The sequence below is a fragment of the Panulirus ornatus genome, chromosome 33 (assembly GCF_036320965.1).
Source record: "Panulirus ornatus isolate Po-2019 chromosome 33, ASM3632096v1, whole genome shotgun sequence".
NCBI lineage: Eukaryota > Metazoa > Arthropoda > Malacostraca > Decapoda > Palinuridae > Panulirus > Panulirus ornatus.
In genome coordinates, this window is record NC_092256.1 from 12,770,804 (window position 1) to 12,790,138 (window position 19,335).

The window sequence follows — 19,335 nt, forward strand, 5'->3', positions numbered from 1 at the left end:
ATGCGTGCATAGTGCCATTGTACAAAGGCAAAGGGGATAAGAGTGAGTGCTCAAATTACAGAGGTATAAGTTTGTTGAGTATTCCTGGTAAATTATATGGGAGGGTATTGATTGAGAGGGTGAAGGCATGTACAGAGCATCAGATTGGGGAAGAGCAGTGCGGTTTCAGAAGTGGTAGAGGATGTGTGGATCAGGTGTTTGCTTTGAAGAATGTATGTGAGAAATACTTAGAAAAGCAAATGGATTTGTATGTAGCATTTATGGATCTGGAGAAGGCATATGATAGAGTTGATAGAGATGCTCTGTGGAAGGTATTAAGAATATATGGTGTGGGAGGCAAGTTGTTAGAAGCAGTGAAAAGTTTTTATCGAGGATGTAAGGCATGTGTACGTGTAGGAAGAGAGGAAAGTGATTGGTTCTCAGTGAATGTAGGTTTGCGGCAGGGGTGTGTGATGTCTCCATGGTTGTTTAATTTGTTTATGGATGGGGTTGTAAGGGAGGTAAATGCAAGAGTCCTGGAAAGAGGGGCAAGTATGAAGTCTGTTGGGGATGAGAGAGCTTGGGAAGTGAGTCAGTTGTTGTTCGCTGATGATACAGCGCTGGTGGCTGATTCATGTGAGAAACTGCAGAAGCTGGTGACTGAGTTTGGTAAAGTGTGTGGAAGAAGAAAGTTGAGAGTAAATGTGAATAAGAGCAAGGTTATTAGGTACAGTAGGGGTGAGGGTCAAGTCAATTGGGAGGTGAGTTTGAATGGAGAAAAACTGGAGGAAGTGAAGTGTTTTAGATATCTGGGAGTGGATCTGTCAGCGGATGGAACCATGGAAGCGGAAGTGGATCATAGGGTGGGGGAGGGGGCGAAAATTTTGGGAGCCTTGAAAAATGTGTGGAAGTCGAGAACATTATCTCGGAAAGCAAAAATGGGTATGTTTGAGGGAATAGTGGTTCCAACAATGTTGTATGGTTGCGAGGCGTGGGCTATGGATAGAGATGTGCGCAGGAGGATGGATGTGCTGGAAATGAGATGTTTGAGGACAATGTGTGGTGTGAGGTGGTTTGATCGAGTAAGTAACGTAAGGGTAAGAGAGAGGTGTGGAAATAAAAAGAGCGTGGTTGAGAGAGCAGAAGAGGGTGTTTTGAAATGGTTTGGGCACATGGAGAGAATGAGTGAGGAGAGATTGACCAAGAGGATATATGTGTCGGAGGTGGAGGGAACGAGGAGAAGAGGGAGACCAAATTGGAGGTGGAAAGATGGAGTGAAAAAGATTTTGTGTGATCGGGGCCTGAACATGCAGGAGGGTGAAAGGAGGGCAAGAAATAGAGTGAATTGGAGTCATGTGGTATACAGGGGTTGACGTGCTGTCAGTGGATTGAAGCAAGGCATGTGAAGCGTCTGGGGTAAACCAGGGACAGCTGTGTAGGTATGTATATTTGCGTGTGTGGACGTGTGTATGTACATGTGTATGGGGGGGGGGGGGGTTGGGCCATTTCTTTCGTCTGTTTCCTTGCGCTACCTCGCAAACGCGGGAGACAGCGACAAAGTATAAAAAAAAAAAAAAAAAAAAAAAAAATATATATATATATATATATATATATATATATATATATATATATATATATATATATGTGTGTGTGTGTGTGTGTGTGAACAAAGTGCATATGAACGCGCACCTTCATAGAACATTGTATGATATATATATATATATATATATATATATATATATATATATATATATATATATATATATATATATACACTAGGGAGTCCAGGGATTCCCACAGTTGTTAGAATATGAACCTGCTACATCTTACTTTTTGGAGCGCGCTTGTTGTCACTTATGACCTTTTATAAGTGACCTTTGCTGCTTCATGACACGTTATGATAACGGAAATGTGGGGAAGGATATGTGGCCTGTCAGGCAGACCTTTTATCTATTTATTATATTATAAAAGTTTGAATAACGAAACTGATTATGAGCTCCTTGTAAGATCATGTAAACGGATATAGGTGAAATTAAATGTATTGAGATATTTCAACTGTGAAGCTATACATGAAACAAAGTCTGTAGGTAGAGTCATGTAGAAATGATTATATCAAAGCCGTGGAAGTATTCATTCATTGTCCACTTGGAAAGCTAAAACTTGGGCTATTAAGCTATAGGCCATACCTGTGTTAGGTGCACGTTAAAGAAATGTGTACCAATCATTTTGAAACGAAACTTATATAAGAGGACGCTAGTATAATAGCGTTTTGTGCTAATGCCAGTACCATTACTTTCTCATGGCCACTGTGCAATGAAGATATTATGATAAGGTTTCAAGTCCATATGAAATTAATAGAAGTCCAAATATCAAGTTATCTTTTCTCCTATATCTAATGAGCCCGCGCCCTCTGTAGTGATGGCTGGGAGTCAACAGATGTTGATGATGGCGATACTTGGCATTTCCATAGAGGAGGGAAGGCGGCTAGGTGACCTACAGCGCTGCGCTGTAAGATATCTCCTTTTGTCATTATTTAGAGTTAAACTTGTGAGTTCAGTGTGTTAAGTAGTTGATTATCAATGATTCGTCGCCTGTGTCACGTCTTAGTGTTTGTAGAGTAGTTGATCATGTACCTGTAGTCAGCTGAGAATACCTGTGTAGCTGGTTGTTTAAGGAGGTCGAATAATTTAGGGAGTGACTCATTTCCCCGTCATTTCTTTCTTTGAATTTATTTAGTGCCATCATACCTAGGATCGCATTCTCCGGCCCCCGATGCTGTAGGTGTGTGTCTAAGGCTAAAGAAACGTCAAGTTTACGTGTGTTAAGGAAAGCAGGAAGGAAGGAATTGGTATAGTATGTGGTGTCTTCCACCTGACACCCGAGGTGCTCCTCCTTCAATTGTCTCACCAGGAAGTAGGTTCCTGTTAGACAATGAAATTTTTCGTGTGACTGTTTTATCGCTACCTACATGGTGTTTTAGCTAAGGATATTCTTTAACCACAATCTAATATATATATATATATATATATATATATATATATATATATATATATATATATATATATATATATATATATATAACTCCCAGAACAGAATGTTTGCATTTTCACAGAAGTGTTCAGTCATTATTTTAACACTTGACAGTCACGAATCCAGCTCACACCCTCCACTCACCTTGAATGGACAGTCTCCCCACTGAATGAAATACCAACCATACGACACACACATGACATTTACTTCTCGTCACAGTTGTAGAAGCACAAAAGCAATACAACCTAAATGCCCTTAGGACACTAACCGACACCAGATTTTGACAAGAAAAATAATTCATCAACATCTTATACAAGTAATCTGCTCCATTTTAAATGTCACCTGCTTTGTCTTCCACCCTCTCAAAAGCAAATGTAAGAAAGCTGCAAACTGCACTTTATAGTACAATCCAAACAATCACTGGCTGCCTTGCAACCCAAACATTCAACGTTTTCACAGTGAAACAAAGATTTTTCTAGTACAGACTCATTTCACCATGCTCGACACCCATTTCTGTGCAACAGTACTATATCTCTCCCACCCAAACCACTGTGTAGCTAAGCACCAACCCTCTGTTAGAAATAAAAAGTTTAGCCATGCCTTACACTTCAGTAACCTCTACTTTATACCCCACGACCCCTAACAAATATATACTGAATTGATTTAACAGGCATTAGACAGCTGACCTCTTAACTTGGTTTTAAACTCCAACCCAATGGCCATGTACCATCAGAAACTCCCCTCCCCAGACAAACTCAAGTCATGCTCTCCCGCTTGTGCTTTAAACATCACCTTTCACTACATGACTACAAACAATGTTTCAGCGTATTGCAAGACCTCTCATGCCCATGATGCAGCTGCCGTAAAGAAAACTCCCAGTGCTTATTACTAAATTGCCCTGCACTTTCTGCATGTAGATACAAACACATCACAACGCTTATGACTTGTGATTCCAACTGGTGGATGTAGCTAGCTTCTTAAGTGCTGCAGGAGCTTTTAAGGATAGAAGGGACTTCTGGGGCAGAAAGTAAATAGTATATATTTTTTTATTATACTTAATCGCCATCTCTCGCATTAGCTAGGTAGCGCAAGGAAATAGACGAAAGAATGGCCCAAACCAGCCACCAAAACCACAGTTCTTTCCACATCCAGGCCCCACAAAACTTTCCATGGTTTACTGCAGACGCTTCACATGCTGTGGTTCAATCCATTGACAGCACGTCGACCCTGGTATACCACATCGTTCCAATTCATTCTATTCCTTGCACACCTTTCGCCCTCCTGTATGTTCAGGCCATGATTGCTCAAAATCTTTTTCACTCTGTCCTTCCACCTCCAATTTGGCCTTTCACTTCTGGTTCCCTCCACCTCTGACACATATATCCTCTTTGTCAATCTTTCCTCACTCATTCTCTCCGTGTGACCAAACCATTTCAATACACCCTCTTCTGCTCTCCTGTGGTGTATCGGTTGGCATTCACAGGCCACCATGGGTCAGGTATTGTTGGTCCAGAGCCAACCCAGCTGTTCATCCACCCCTAGGGGTTGGTTGATGAAATGGGTACCTGGCTCAAACAAACTGACTGATGCATTTATTTAGGACATAAGGTAATTTGAGCTATGGTGGTCCTCCCACAGATCAGGAGTCCTAGTGTGGAAAAAAAGAGAGGGGGGGATGCAGGTTGGAAAAGCAAACTGAAAGAGCTTGTAAGTGAGAGGAAGTGCATAAGGTATTCTACACAAATGTGTATATAACTTATTTTGCATGGACTGCTTGGCTGCAATTACAAACCAAAAAAATGGAAATGATTCTTAATTCCTTCTAAAAAAGAAGAACATAAAGGACTATTTAGGTTATGAAAGTTACTTTGATGCTTAGCTATAATCTGGTGACCACTATTTAGTGATTCATAGCATAAGTTCTCGTAGGCAAGCAGTAGGTGGGAACATTAGGAAGGAGCAGTAGGTAGAAGTAGTCAGATGGAACATTTGGTAGGAGCCTCTGCAAACACTGCACTAGAGTTGCCCTCTGCCAGTGGCTTGTTAAGGGTGAGGCACTAAAGGTTGAGAATCGTCACTAGAGTTCACTAGTTATGGAGACTATTGCTATGGCCAACCCCTTAAGAGAGTTCCAGGGGGATTAGGCATCAGAGATATATGTTCTGCTCTCTCAACCACACTCTTTTTATTTCCACACATCTCTCCTACCCTTTCTGTACTTACTCAGTCAAACCACCTCACACCACATATTGTCCTCAAACATTTCATTTCCGACACACCCACCCTCATCTGCACTTCCTGATCTGTAGCCCATGCCTCACGATCAAATAACATTGTTGGAACTACTATTCCTTCAAACATACCCATTTTTTGTTCTCCAAGATAACACTCTCTCCTTCCATACATTTTTCATCGCCCTCAGAACCTTCACCCCCTCCCCCACCCTGTGACTCACTTCTGCTTCCATGTTTCCATCTGCTGCTAAGTTCACTCTCAGATATCTGAAACTCTTCACTTCCTCCAATTTTTCTCCATTCACCTTGCTTCCCAATTAACTTGTCCCTCAACTCTACTAAACTTAATAACCTTGCTTTTATTCGCATTTACTCTTAACTTTCTCCTTTCACACATTTCTTGTGTCATAAAAGGTGATTAAAAGGGGAGGGAGCAGAGGGCTGGAAATCCTCCCCTCCAATTTTTACTTTTCCAAAAGAAGGAACAGAGAAGAGGGCCAAGTTAGGATTTTCCCTCTTAGGCTCATTCCTCTGTTCTTAAAGTTACCTCACTGACCCGGGAAATGACGAATATGTTTGAATATATATATATATATATATATATATATATATATATATATATATATATATATATATATATATATATTTTTTTTTTTTTTTTTTTTAATTTTCCAAAAGAAGGAACAGAGAAGGGGGCCAGGTGAGGATATTCCCTCAAAGGCCTAGTCCTCTGTTCTTAACACTACCTCGCTAACGCGGGAAATGGCAAATAGTTTGAAAAAAAAAATGTATATAAACATATACGTTGAAAAATATAGGTATGTATATGTGCGTGTGTGTGGGCGTTTATGTATATACATGTGTATGTGGGTGGGTTGGTTCATTCTTTCATGTTTCCTTGCACTACCTCCCCTGCACGTGCGCGAGGTAGCACTAGGAAAAGACAACAAAGGCCACATTCGTTCACACTAAGTTTCTAGCTGTCATGTATAATGCATTATATGTATGTATGTATATATATATATATATATATATATATATATATATATATATATATATATATCCCTGTGTGTTGTTGAAGGCGACTAAATGGGTGGGAGCGGGGGCTGTAGATCACCTCCTCTCCAATTTTATTTTTCTGAAATGAGAAAACAGAGACAGGGCTTAAGTGAGGATTTTCCCTCAAAAGCTTAGTCATCAATTCCTTAAGCTACCTTGCGAGCTTGGATAATGGCAATTACGCATATAAAAAATGAAGAAAAATAAAGTTTTAGAAATTGTATATGAGATAGTTTTTTGTATGTAGGACATACTGAACTGTAACATGTAAAAAGTAATTGAAATTGCATGCTTCGATTCAAAGTACTGTAGTATGCATCTTATATTTGGTATGTAGTTACAATATCTTTTTTGGTTTTGTAAGATGAAAAAAGTCACCTTGTAAGGTCTAAAAAAGATGACATTTGAATATGATTATTCAGCAGTTGGTATTTAGTAACATGATTGACATTAGCATTTACAGAGTGATATCTTTCAGAAACTTCTAAAATCACCATGTCAAGACGAAGTAGAAACGACAAGTATGAGCCAATTAATTGGCATGAAATCTTCCAAAGGGTATGTATTCTCTGGCTTTACTTGCATTCAAGGATTTCAACTTGCTCTGCTTCATGTAAACACTGATACAATCTCATTTGAGTGGAACATACTTAGCAGGACAATGTATCGGTGGTAAGAATTAGGATCCTTGAACGTAAGCCTTAGCTCAACAGTAGTGATAGCCACTAGATGGTAATTCATAGCATGCTGCTGTATATGAGTTTTGGTAGGTAATGTGCAGGTTATTGGATAGATAATGTATGTGAATGTTATGTAGTTATGTGAAGGTTTGATTTTCTTTTTTTTTTTTTTTTAAGTTTTCGAAAAATTTTTGTCAGAAGTTTTCATTTTATATGTTAATATAATACTTTTAAATTATACTGTTTTATCTCCTTTATATTTTCTACAAAAGTATTTATAAATGCAGATTGATAGTGATGAGGATGGTTTCATTCTGCGATCAGAACTGAAGCAGTACCTGCTTCGCACCCCTGTTAGTGAAGTTCCTCTCTCAGATGACATGGTAGATAGCATGCTTTACCATGTAGACTACAACAATGATGGGTTTATCAATCTTCAGGAATTTTATGGTCTGGTATGTATTGTATAAATGTGTTTTAATGTAGTAATGATTTCAGGAAGTTAAAAGTTATAATGTTTTTTAGCACTGAAATTACAAATTCTTCATCATATTCAGAGATACATATGAGTGTTAGATATCTGTATCAGAAAATCATGTGTTATATTTAATTTTCAGGTCAATGTTCCTGTTGATGCCAAGACTAGATCTGTTGTACAAAGAACTCTAGTAGCCACAGCTTTCTCCATTGCTCCACGCTCTCAAGTGTCTCATGGTGATCGTCATTACATTGCTGAGTACTCTTGCTGTCCCCCACCCCTGCTCATCCCTCTGTTATGTACTGCTGAGGTAAGAGTTTCATTGTTGTTAAATAGGTGGTTAAAGGGCAGATTGGTTTTGTACATTATTTCATTGATGTTGTCTGTCTTTGTTTTAGAAGTGATTATGTCTTTAATGATGCCAGTGTGATGATATGATGGTAGTTTGATACTGTATTGTAGAGTTTTTTGATGCACAAATTTAGCATATCAATGAAGAGAGCAAGGAAGAGCATAGATGAAATAGAATGCAGCATGATAACTGTCATTCAGGAAAAGAGGGTGTATGTTATGATTTTCTTATTGTCAGATATGGGGAAGTAATAAAGACTTTAAAAGATTAAGAAGACCAATTGCTAGTGAGAGAAATGGGCATGTTACAAGCACACTGAAGCTGTGTGCTGTTCTGAGTCTAACTAGAAAAATGATCGGTAATGGGTAAACAGTTGAACGAGATTAGCTGGACACAATTTAAAAATCAAAGGAACAATTGTAAACAAGGTGGTTAGAAGAGTAAGGTTTTATGGTAAAGATAACAGGTAACAAATATAAGAAATGATGAGTGTATAGTTGAGTAATTTCATAAAGGAAGAATGTCTAGTAAACAGAGATACAAAAAAAGTCGAACAGGATTGATTAAGAGGTGTTTAGTAAACGAAGATACAAAAAAAGTCGAACAGGATTGAGTAAGAGGATGGAAAAGGAGAGGCATGACCAAGAAAAGAACCATGGTGAAATGATAATGTGCAAAATATTTATGAATGGAAGAATTTTTTGTACCATATGATGATGGTGCAACATGTAGGACTTTGGGTACAAAGAAAGTATCAGGAGAAAATACTAAAAGGCAGAAAATGTATACCATTAGAGTTGTAAGAATTTGCTAAAAAAGAAAAAAAGGTGGAAGGGGAAGTAATGTGTATGGTAATTGTCATGGCTGTTTATTGTAGTAGCTTTACTTGTGAAATGTTTGAAAGCCTAGAAATTGTGTAAGAAGATTTGATAGTTGTTGAAAATATTTAAGATATGAATGGGAGAGCACCTTCAAAAGTTAATGGAATAAATGAAAGTTTGTTGAGTGTTTTAAGGACATGGTGAATGTTTGGATCATAGGTGAAACAAATAAATCGTTGCTAGACCGTTTAGAGATAAGATGGTCGATGTGTATGGGTGTCATAAGGTAATAAATGTGATTAGTAAAGTTTTATGAAAAATAGTATAGTAGAGGTCTTGGAGAGTGGACCAAGTAATGGGATCTGCTGAGGAGAGATTTAGTGAAAAGGTGATCGTATGCTTTCATGAAATATGAAGGAGAACCAGAATTGTAAGTAATGTGCCAGAAAGCAAAATGTATGAACTGAAGGCACATTTTTAATGCATAATTGAGAAAGTTTAAAGGCCATATTTGACTGCTCTAGAGGTATATGTTACCCAGTGTATAAGGTATGGTGGATGGTAGGATGATGTTAAAAAGTATTTGGACCTTTACTCATGAAAGATGGGTAAAGAAGATTCATGTAAGTATTATGATGTGAATGAGCTATATTTGAAATTGATAGCTTGATAATCTTGAGTTAGAAATATGTTTTTATAGCATGTATTGTTGTGGAAATGGCCAATATTACTACTAACCTTTTTTGCATTTTGGCAAGCCATGCAGATCTTACCTGTTTGCTAGCTCATGATGTAGGTTATGCCACTAGAAATTTCATCGGTTGGTGTTGTTAAGTGTACAATGTTGTGCTTTTTTGAGGAACAAAAGATTTTTTATCAGTAAGGCCACTACAGATGTAAGGCAAGTCACCATTTTTTTGTCTGAGTGAAATATTTGAGATGTATCAAGACAGACAGACAACATAGGCAGTCATGCATTGTTTTGTCCTTTGTTTTTGATGTTAGGTTGAAGATACTTTCTTTTCTTTGTTTTGTAGGAATTTGTAAACTTTTGAGAAATAAGTAAAATTATAGAATTAGTGTACAATACTGCTGGAAGGAAATTATGTAGACTTATGTTTATTTTTCAGTTACTGGCAGAAACACAGTATGGTTCATTCATCCATGGAAGTAGCTAATGTAGTTACAAGATTTGCAGATGCAAAATAATCGTATTTTTTTTATCATTATTATACTTGATCGCCGTTTCCCGTGTCAGCTAGGTAGCGCTAGGAAACAGACGAAGAATTGCCCATCCACTCGTATACACATATATATACATGAACACCAATACACGCACATATACATACATATACATATCAACATATACACATATACATACAAATACACATACACATATATGCATATGTACACATGTACACATTCATACTTGCTTGCCTTCATCCATTCTTGGCGCTACCCTGCCCCACAGGAAACAGCATCTTATACATGTGGAAAAAATAATGATAAGTTATGTAACTATTTCTAGCCACATGCGAGGGGGTTTCGGTTGTCTGAGGACCATAGCAACCCACGGTGCATCAGCGGCCTGCAAAAGATTTGATAGGGAAGAATTATGGAATGCTTAAGAATGTATGATGTAAGGGAAATTTTTTTAGTAGTAGTAGAGGGCATTTTTATTTTTATAGAGATTTGAGCTTGTGTTCGTAGAAGCAGTGGATTTAGTGACGTGCGTAGAAGGATGTCGTAAGTTGCCTTAAGTATTTTATGTGTGCATTGGCCTCTTCTTGAAATAGTTAAAGACAAGTAGTGCTGTAATGTAAATGAAGAATTGAAAAGTGTTTGATCTGATAGGAATTTGGGAATGTGACATGCAGAAGGCACAATGATGGCGTGTAATAACTAGTACAGCACCAAAAGAGATACAAATATCTTGCTCTCTCGAAGACAATCTCACAGGGACTCAGAGGTTTGTTGCTGTTTGAATTCTTATGTATTTCAGTTGAAATAAGTTTGCAAAGAAAACTATAAAGAAAATTGATAGCAAAAGTCTTTTGTTTGAGGAGGGAAGGATGATGTGTGAAATATGGTTGGATTATCAGTGAAATGAGTGGATATAGAAGGGTAAATACAAGTAGAAGATATTCATTCTGTATATCTGTAGGTGGAAAATATCCAAAACTCAAATGCCCATGCATATAAGATTCCCACCAGAGTGGTTCATTACTTTCTGAAGATCGCTTCTCCAATTTCCATGCACTGCCATACCCCATGCTACCACTTCATCATTAAGATCTTCAGCAAACTATTTACAATAAATGTAAGACCTGAATATGAGTATGCTTCTTAGATTTGGTCAGTGCAGTTAGAGGAACATAGAGAACTGAGACGGTCTAAAGGAGGGTAACAAATAAGGCACTTAATATATAAGAAGAGCTGAGGTACTGGGAGAGGTAAAAAGCTGTCAGTTTGCTCAATATAGAAAAGGGCAGGATGAAGGGAAACTCGAATGAACCTTCTGGTTTCTAAAACAGCTTGATAGCATTTACAATGAACAGTTCTTTGTCAGATTCAAAGATGGAGTAACCAGAGGCCTTAATAAGAAATTTGTCAGAAAAGATGAAAAGAAATACTTTTGGTGTCTTAAGTAGTGGATTAATGGAATAAGTTTAGTGATGAAATTGTAAATGCTAGCACTTTGTCATACAGAGAGAGCTTATGTGATTGGGCCCTAAGACTGCAGAATTCTCTCCCTATGCAGTACAAATAGGCAAAAATGCACAAAATCTGTTATTCCTGTGTGAATTTGAATTGGTTACAGTTTGAATTCTGGCAAGGAATGCCACAGTTTGTTGTGTGAGTGAAAGTAAACATCTAAAAGACAATAATCAGAACGATAATATATCTCAACACCCTGCATAAGTGAACCAGGAAATACAAATGTATTTTAAAGGTAAAGTTGCAAATTCTTATGTTAAGATAATGCTGACCCATAGTGGTTCTGATGAGAGACAATATCTTTATAACTCACAGAAAAAAGTTAGGAACACCTTCCCAAGCTTTTGTATATTTTTCAAGATATCTTCCATGGGTGACATAATAACACTGCAAAGAGGTGGATAAAAAGAAACAAAACTTTTTTTACCCATTGATACCCAAGGAACAAGGTTTTGTGTGTTGCATGTGAGGTCAGAGCAGATGCTGTGTTCCTCAGTCAAAGTTTTTACTCTTTCCGTGTCATTCCCCAGAAAATTTTCAAAAATTTTATGAATGCTGGGAAAGATATTCCTTCATTTTCCTTTTGAATTATGATTCTTAGAGTATTTTTTGTCTTTAAAATGACAGGTACAATTGTAGTGATGCAATATACTGTCAGAGTGAATTCACTTCAAAATGATTTGTAAGATGCAGTCACGATAAAATCTCTCTCAAAAGTTACATTTTGATAATAGATTAGTTATATGTACTTTACCCCTGGGGATAGGGGAGGAAGAATTCTTTCCACGTACCTTTTGTGTACTGTAGAAGTTGACTAAAATGGGCAGGAGTGTGGGGCTGGAACTTTTCCCCTCTAGTAGTATTCTCTAAAAGAAAGAACAGAAGAAGAAACTAAGCAAGGTTTTCCTCTCTCTGAGGTTCATTCATATATGCTACCTTGCTCATGCAGAAAAGGGGAAACTCGTGGAGGATAGAAAACATTCCTTTTATAGCATGAATTTCCTTTATTTGATAAGGGAATCCTGTACATACAAATAACATTCAGAAGTTGCATCAGGTATACAAAAGCACCACATGTAAAGTTACAGTGTTCAAACATTTTTCTGGGCTCCCTGGAAAGATCAGTATCATTTGAAGAAGTCCATAATTTGAATGCTCATTGTTCCCAGGGAAACTGGACTGGCAGTCTACCAGTATTTGGTTTATTCTCTTGGCAAGGATGATAGAATAGAAACAGAGGTATTAGAGTTTTGAAAAAGTTGTTTTACAGAGGCTTCAAGGACAGCATTGAAAGAAAAAAAGAGGGTTTACCTTTGTAACAAGTTTTGTCAGAGCTTTGCTGCTCACATGCTGTATAGTTGTGAAACTCTTGAAGTAATGTGGATATTTAAAGGTGATGTACTTGGCATAATTGAGTGAAGTGAATAGGCACAGATGAAGAAGAAGACATAAGGAGAGTTAGGGAGAGGATATTTGACAAGGATGCCTTGTAGCATTTATGGATCTGGAGAAGGCATATGATAGTTGATAGAGATGCTCTGTGGAAGGTATTAAGTATATATGGTGTGGGAGGTAAGTTGTTAGAAGCAGTGAAAAGTTTTTATCAAGGATGTAAGGCATGTGTACATGTAGGAAGAGAGGAAAGTGATTGGTTCTCAGTGAATGTTGGTTTGCGGCAGTGGTGCGTGATGTCTCCACGGTTGTTTAATTTGTTTATGGATGGGGTTGTTAGGGAGGTGAATGCAAGAGTCTTGGAAAGAGGGGCAAGTATGAAGTCTGTTGTGGATGAGAGAGCTTGGGAAGTGAGTCAGTTGTTGTTCGCTGATGATACAGCGCTGGTGGCTGATTCGGGTGAGAAACTGCAGAAGCTGGTGACTGAGTTTGGTAAAGTGTGTGAAAGAGGAAAGCTGAGAGTGAATGTGAATAAGAGCAAGGTTATTAGGTACAGTAGGGTTGAGGGACAAGTCAGTTGGGTTACAGGTAAGTTTGAATGGAGAAAAACTGGAGGAAGTAAAGTGTTTTAGATATCTGGGAGTGGATTTGGTAGTGGATGGAACCATGGAAGCGGAAGTGAGTCATAGAGTGGGGGAGGGGGAGAAAGTTCTGGGAGCGTTGAAAAAAATGTGGAAGTTGAGAACGTTATCTTGGAAAGCAAAAATGGGTATATGGGTATAGAGTTGTGCGGAGGAGGGTGGATGTGCTGGAAATGAGATGTTTGAGGACAATATGTGGTGTGAGGTGCTTTGATTGAGTAAGTAATGAAAGGGTAAGAGAGATGTATGGTAATAAAATGAGTGTGGTTGAGAGAGCAGAAGAGGGTGTTTTGAAATGGTTTGGTCACATGGAGAGAATGAGGAAGGAAAGATTGACAAAGAGGATATATGTGTCAGAGGTGGAGGGAACAAGGAGAAGTTGGAGACCAAATTGGAGGTGGAAAGATGGAGTGAAAAAGATTTTGAGTGATCATGGCCTGAACACGCAGGAGGGTGAAAGGAGTGCAAGGAACAGAGTGAATTGGAACGATGAGGTATACCGGGGTCGATGTGCTGTCAATGGATTGAGCCAGGGCATGTGAAGCATCTGGGGTAAACCATGGAAAGTTTTGTGGGGCCTGGATGTGGAAAGGGAGCTGTGGTTTCGTAGCATTATACATGACAGCTAGAGACTGAGTGTGAACAAATGTGGCCTTTATTGTCTTTTCCTAGTGCTACCTCGCACACATGTGGGGGGAGGGGTTTGACATTTCATGTGTGGCGGGATGGCAACGGGAATGAATAAGGGCATACAGTATGAATTATGTATATATGTATATGTCTGTGTGTGTATATATATGTATATGTTGAGATGTATAGATATGTATATGTGCTGTGTGTGGACATGTACGCGTATACATGTGTATATGGGTGGGTTGGGCCATTCTTTCGTCTGTTTCCTTGCGCTACCTCACTAACGCGGGAGACAGCAACAAAGTATAATAGATAAATAGATAACCTTGGTAGGATCTTCAGATGTGTGTGCAGAACATTAGTAAAGATTACTATGAGCACTATGCTGCATAGCTGGAGAGAGCATATACTTTAGTGTATCAGTATATGATTACATGAGTTAGTGTAAGATTTGCATAGATTATTAGTTACTGGATATTTTTGGGTTAATCCTGAATATCTGTTATTCATTAACACTTATCAGGTGAATCCACATCCTAGATTTGGATATGAAAAACAAAAGTAAGCTGGCTCCAATTTTATAAGAGTGAGATTTACCTACATGCTAACATACAAAGTAAAGGGCACATGGTATACTGATACATAGATATTGTAGATGAGGTGGTGTAAGTGCTAGTAAGCTTATTATTACTACTTTTTGGATTAGATCGTAGTGAATATTTTATTTGTTCTTTTGATTATCTGTTAGTCAAAGACATTTACACAACTAAGATGTGGAGTCTAATAATTGAGCTACACTGGCCATGATTGTGCAGAGGGCCAGCCCGCATACCTGCCAACATGCTTGTAGTGTGAGGATATCCAGGTGAACCTTTCATTCATAACCATTTCACATTCACTGCTGCTGTCTCTAAGCTCCATACTCATTAGTTATTTGATTATAAGACTACCAAATATATTGTAGCTCATGCATTAGTAATCTTTGATCCTGTGATCCTTCATTGATGAGCAGTGAGAATGTCCGTTAAGGCCAACATGATTGTTGAAGCATGTGATATCAGATAATCAGCCAAGGATTATGCCTTGTCATCTTCTTCTGTCATGCTAAGTATATGGTGTGGTGGTGCAGTTAACATTTGGTTATAGTTTGCACCCCTTCCCCTTTTTTTCTTAACTCGAGTATTGAGATTTAGTCTTTGTAGGGTCATTACTTTGTTGCTTTTTTCTTTAGTGGGATAGTAGTGGGATGCTTATGCATCCCTCTGAGTGTTAGTTGTAGTGATATGAAATTTTGCATGGACTGTTCTCAAGTTAACAACTGAGAATTGTGCAATTTATCCAGTTTACACCTCCAGATGATAACTTTACATATTCCTTGAAGGTATCTTTTCTGAATCAAATTATATTTGATTTTGCTTAAAATTTTGTAACTTCTCATTTCATCAGTCCTCCCTCATGTATGTAGATTGAAATAAGTCTTTAATCTTTATTGCTGTGTTTATGTTTAAGGGTTGAATTATGCAGATGACATTTATCTTCCACATAGCCAGGTGATTATAACCCACATCACATTAGGAATATCAGACCAGGTATTTCACATACAGTTTTTAGATGCTCCTTGTTGGGTAAATAAGATTTTTGAAAATACATTGGAATGGCTGAAGGCAAGCACGTATGAATATGTACATGTGTATATATGTATATGTTGAAATGTATATATTCATGTATGTGTACGTGTATGTGCATTTATATATATATATATATATATATATATAATGCGGGAAATGGCGAACAGTTTGAAAGAAAAAGATATATATATATATATATATATATATATATATATATATATATATATATATATATATATGTATATATATTTCTTTCATACTATTCGCCATTTCCCGCGTTAGCGAGGTAGCATTAAGAACAGAGGACTGGATCTTTGAGGGAATATCCTCATCTGATGAGGATATATATATATATATATGTGTGTGTGTGTGTGGAAGAGTGTGTGGAAGTCAAGAACGTTATCTTGGAAAGCAAAAATGAGTATGTTTGAAGGAATAGTAGTTTCAACAATGTTATATGGTTGCGAGGTGTGGGCTATAGATAGAGTTGTGTGGAGGAGGATGGATGTACTGGGAATGAGATGTTTAAGGACAATATGTGGTGTGAGGTGGTTTGATCGAGTAAGTAATGAAAGGGTAAGAGAGATGTATGGTAATAAAAAGAGTGTGGTTGAGAGAGCAGAAGAGGGTGTTTTGAAATGGTTTGGTCACATGGAGAGAATGATTAAGGAAAGATTGACAGAGGGTATATGTGTCAGAGGTGGAGGGAACGAGGAGTAGTGGGAGACCAAATTGGAGGTGGAAAGATGGAGGGAAAAAGATTTTGAGTGATCGGGGCCTGAACATGAAGGAGGGTGAAAGGTGTGCAAGGAATAGAGTGAATTGGAACGATGTGGTATACCAGGGTCGATGTGCTGTCAGTGGATTGAGCCAGGGCATGTGAAGCATCTGGGGTAAACCATGGAAAGTTCTGTGGGACCTGGATGTGGAAAGGGAGCTGTGGTTTCAGTGCATTATACATGACAGCTAGAGACTGAGTGTGAATGAATGTGGCCTTTGTTGTCTTTTCCTTGTGCTACCTCACGCACATGCAAGGGGAGGGGGTTATTTCATGTGTGGCAGGGTGGCAATGGGAAGAGTGGTTTGTGTATATGTGCATGTAAGGGGATACCCTTACATGCACATATACACACATATACATTTCGTTGTATACATACATATACATACACAGACTTGTACATATATACACATGTACATATTCATATGTGCTTCCTTCATCCATTCCTGTCGCCACCCTGCCAAACAGGAAACAGCATGCCCTAACACACACACACACACAGAGCAAGGTAGTGCCAGGAAAAGACAAAAGGCCACATTTGTTCACACTCAGTCTCTAGTTTGTACTGTATCCCAGTTCCCATCAGCACCACATGGATGGGGCATGCATAGCCACAGCCACTGTTATAAACAAGAACTAAAGAAACATGCTTGTATACCTCTTAAGCTTTACCTTAGAATAAGTTTTACCATTGTTCAGCATTTTTTTTCCTTTTTGCTGTTTTTTAAGTTCACCTGTAAGGATTGTCTTAAGGAGCAAGCAGGATTTGTACTTAAGATGTGGCAAGTGCTGTTTATCTTTAAACGTGAAAGCAAATGTAAGAATTCTCAAAAAAAGATTTAAGAGTCCCTCTAAGTGATGTGATCATTATAACATACATGTTGAGATGTGTACTCTCCAGAACATGGGTTGAAGTTTTTGGGCTTATGTAATCATGCTATGGATATTTTCCTGCGCAACAGTGTTATAGCTTAATAGATTTTCACGTATGTGCTTTTAGCTGCTAAGTTTTAGACACATTTCCTGTGATAAGTTATGGATAAGTTGTATGCCTATTAACATAATTGGCTATGAAGTCTGTAGATCACTTGGTCTTTGTTGCCCATTGAAGCACTGCAGTAGGAAAAGTTCTGTCTTCCATTGATGGCTCTCTATATTACCTATGTTTTTACACAAGTGTATGATAATCTGGCACAGATTCAAATTCATCTCTCGCCTGCAGAGATTGTTTTTAAATCTCCTGTCTTGTTATTTTCATGTACCTTTGACTTTATGTTTCTTCTTCACCTCATTACTTTTCCTGCTATGGCAACTCTTCTCTTTATTCATATCTTATTAGAATTAAATGGCAGTTCACTTTGATAACCAAAACAGCATGCAAAATTCTTTTTCATTTGTTTTAGGCATTAATGCTGCTGTTAGGTGCATGACAGCCATATTGTTTAGGGAATATTCTGTAGATGCCATCCTGCTTTGAATGTAGGAAAATTGAGATTTTGTGGATAGATAGAGAGATGAAATTGCCTCCATTGTTGTAGGTTGGTGTATTTGTGTACTATGCAGTGACCATGGGGGATGTAGGCCCTTATTCTCCTGTTCCCTGGTCCTCTCCTCTCATTTATAATCCACATCGCCGCTTGGAACTTTGGAGGTTCATCTCGTACATGTTTCTTCATGCTGGGTATGTATTTTCAGCTTCCCATATTTTTTATTTGCTTAATCATACATTCTTTTTCATACAGGCTCTTTATGAATTAGTAATGAAAAACAATTGCAACAGTTGTAATAGAATAGTAAATGTGTAATATATTTGAATTTTCTTTTTACCAAGTATACCAGGGTAGACGTGCTGTCAGTGGATTGAACCATGGCATGTGAAGCATCTAGGGGGGCTTAAATGTGGAAAGAGAGCTGTGGTTTCGTTGCATTACATATGACAGCCAGAGACTTTGTCAATCTTTCCTCACTCGTTCTCTCCATGTGTCCAAACCATTTCAACACACCCTTTTCTGCTCTTTCAACCACACTCTTTTAATTACCACACATCTCTCTTACCCTTTCATTACTTACTTGATCAAACCACCTCACTCCACATATTGTCCTCAAACATTTCATTTCCAACACATCCACCCTCTTCCGCACAACCCTGTCCATAGCCCATGCCTGGCAACCATATAACATTGTTGGAACCACTATTCATTCAAACATACCCTTGTTTGCTCTCTGAGATAACGTTCTTGCCTTACACACATTCTTTAATGCTCCCAGAACCTTCACCCCCTCCCCCACCCCGTGACTCACTTCCACTTCCATGGTTCCATCTGCTGCTAAATCCACTCCCAGGTATATAAAACACATCACTTCCTCCAGTTTTTCTCCATTCAAATGTAAGTCCCAATTAACTTGTCCCTCTACCCTACTGAATCAAATAACCTTGCTCTTATTCACATTTACTGTCAACGTTCTCCATTCACACACTTTACTAAACTCAGTCACCAACTTTGCAGTTTCTCACCCGATTCATCCACCAGCACTGTATCATCAGTGAACAACAACTGACACTTCCCAAGCCCTCTCTTCCACAACAGACTGCTTACTTGCTCCTCTCTCCAAAACTCTTGTGTTCACCTCCCTAACAACCCCATCCGTGAACAAATTAAACAACCATGGAGACATCGTGCACCCCTCCCCCAAACTGACATTCACTGGGAACCAATCACTTTCCTCTCTTCCTACTCGTACACATGCCTTACATCCTTGGTAAAAGCTTTTCTTTGCTTCTAGTAACTTATCTCCCACACCATATACTCTTGAAACCTTCCACAAAGCATCTCTATCAACCGTATTGTATGCCTTCTCCAGATCCATAAATGCTACATACAAATCCATCTGTTTTTCTAAGTATTCCTTCC

At 38.3% G+C, this 19,335-nt stretch overlaps 1 protein-coding gene across 1 annotated transcript in view; it reads left to right on the plus strand.

The window, feature by feature from the left end:
• The first annotated feature begins 2,369 nt into the window (after window positions 1-2,369).
• LOC139759470 (rhomboid-related protein 2-like) overlaps window positions 2,370-19,335 on the plus strand; it is a 34,516-nt gene continuing 17,550 nt past the window's right edge. The window contains exons 1-5 of the mRNA XM_071681631.1: window positions 2,370-2,487; window positions 6,781-6,860; window positions 7,270-7,437; window positions 7,600-7,770; window positions 17,962-18,104. Coding sequence (XP_071537732.1) covers window positions 6,798-6,860; window positions 7,270-7,437; window positions 7,600-7,770; window positions 17,962-18,104 — 545 coding nt within the window. The 5' untranslated portion in view covers window positions 2,370-2,487; window positions 6,781-6,797. The remainder of the gene's footprint in view (window positions 2,488-6,780; window positions 6,861-7,269; window positions 7,438-7,599; window positions 7,771-17,961; window positions 18,105-19,335) is intronic.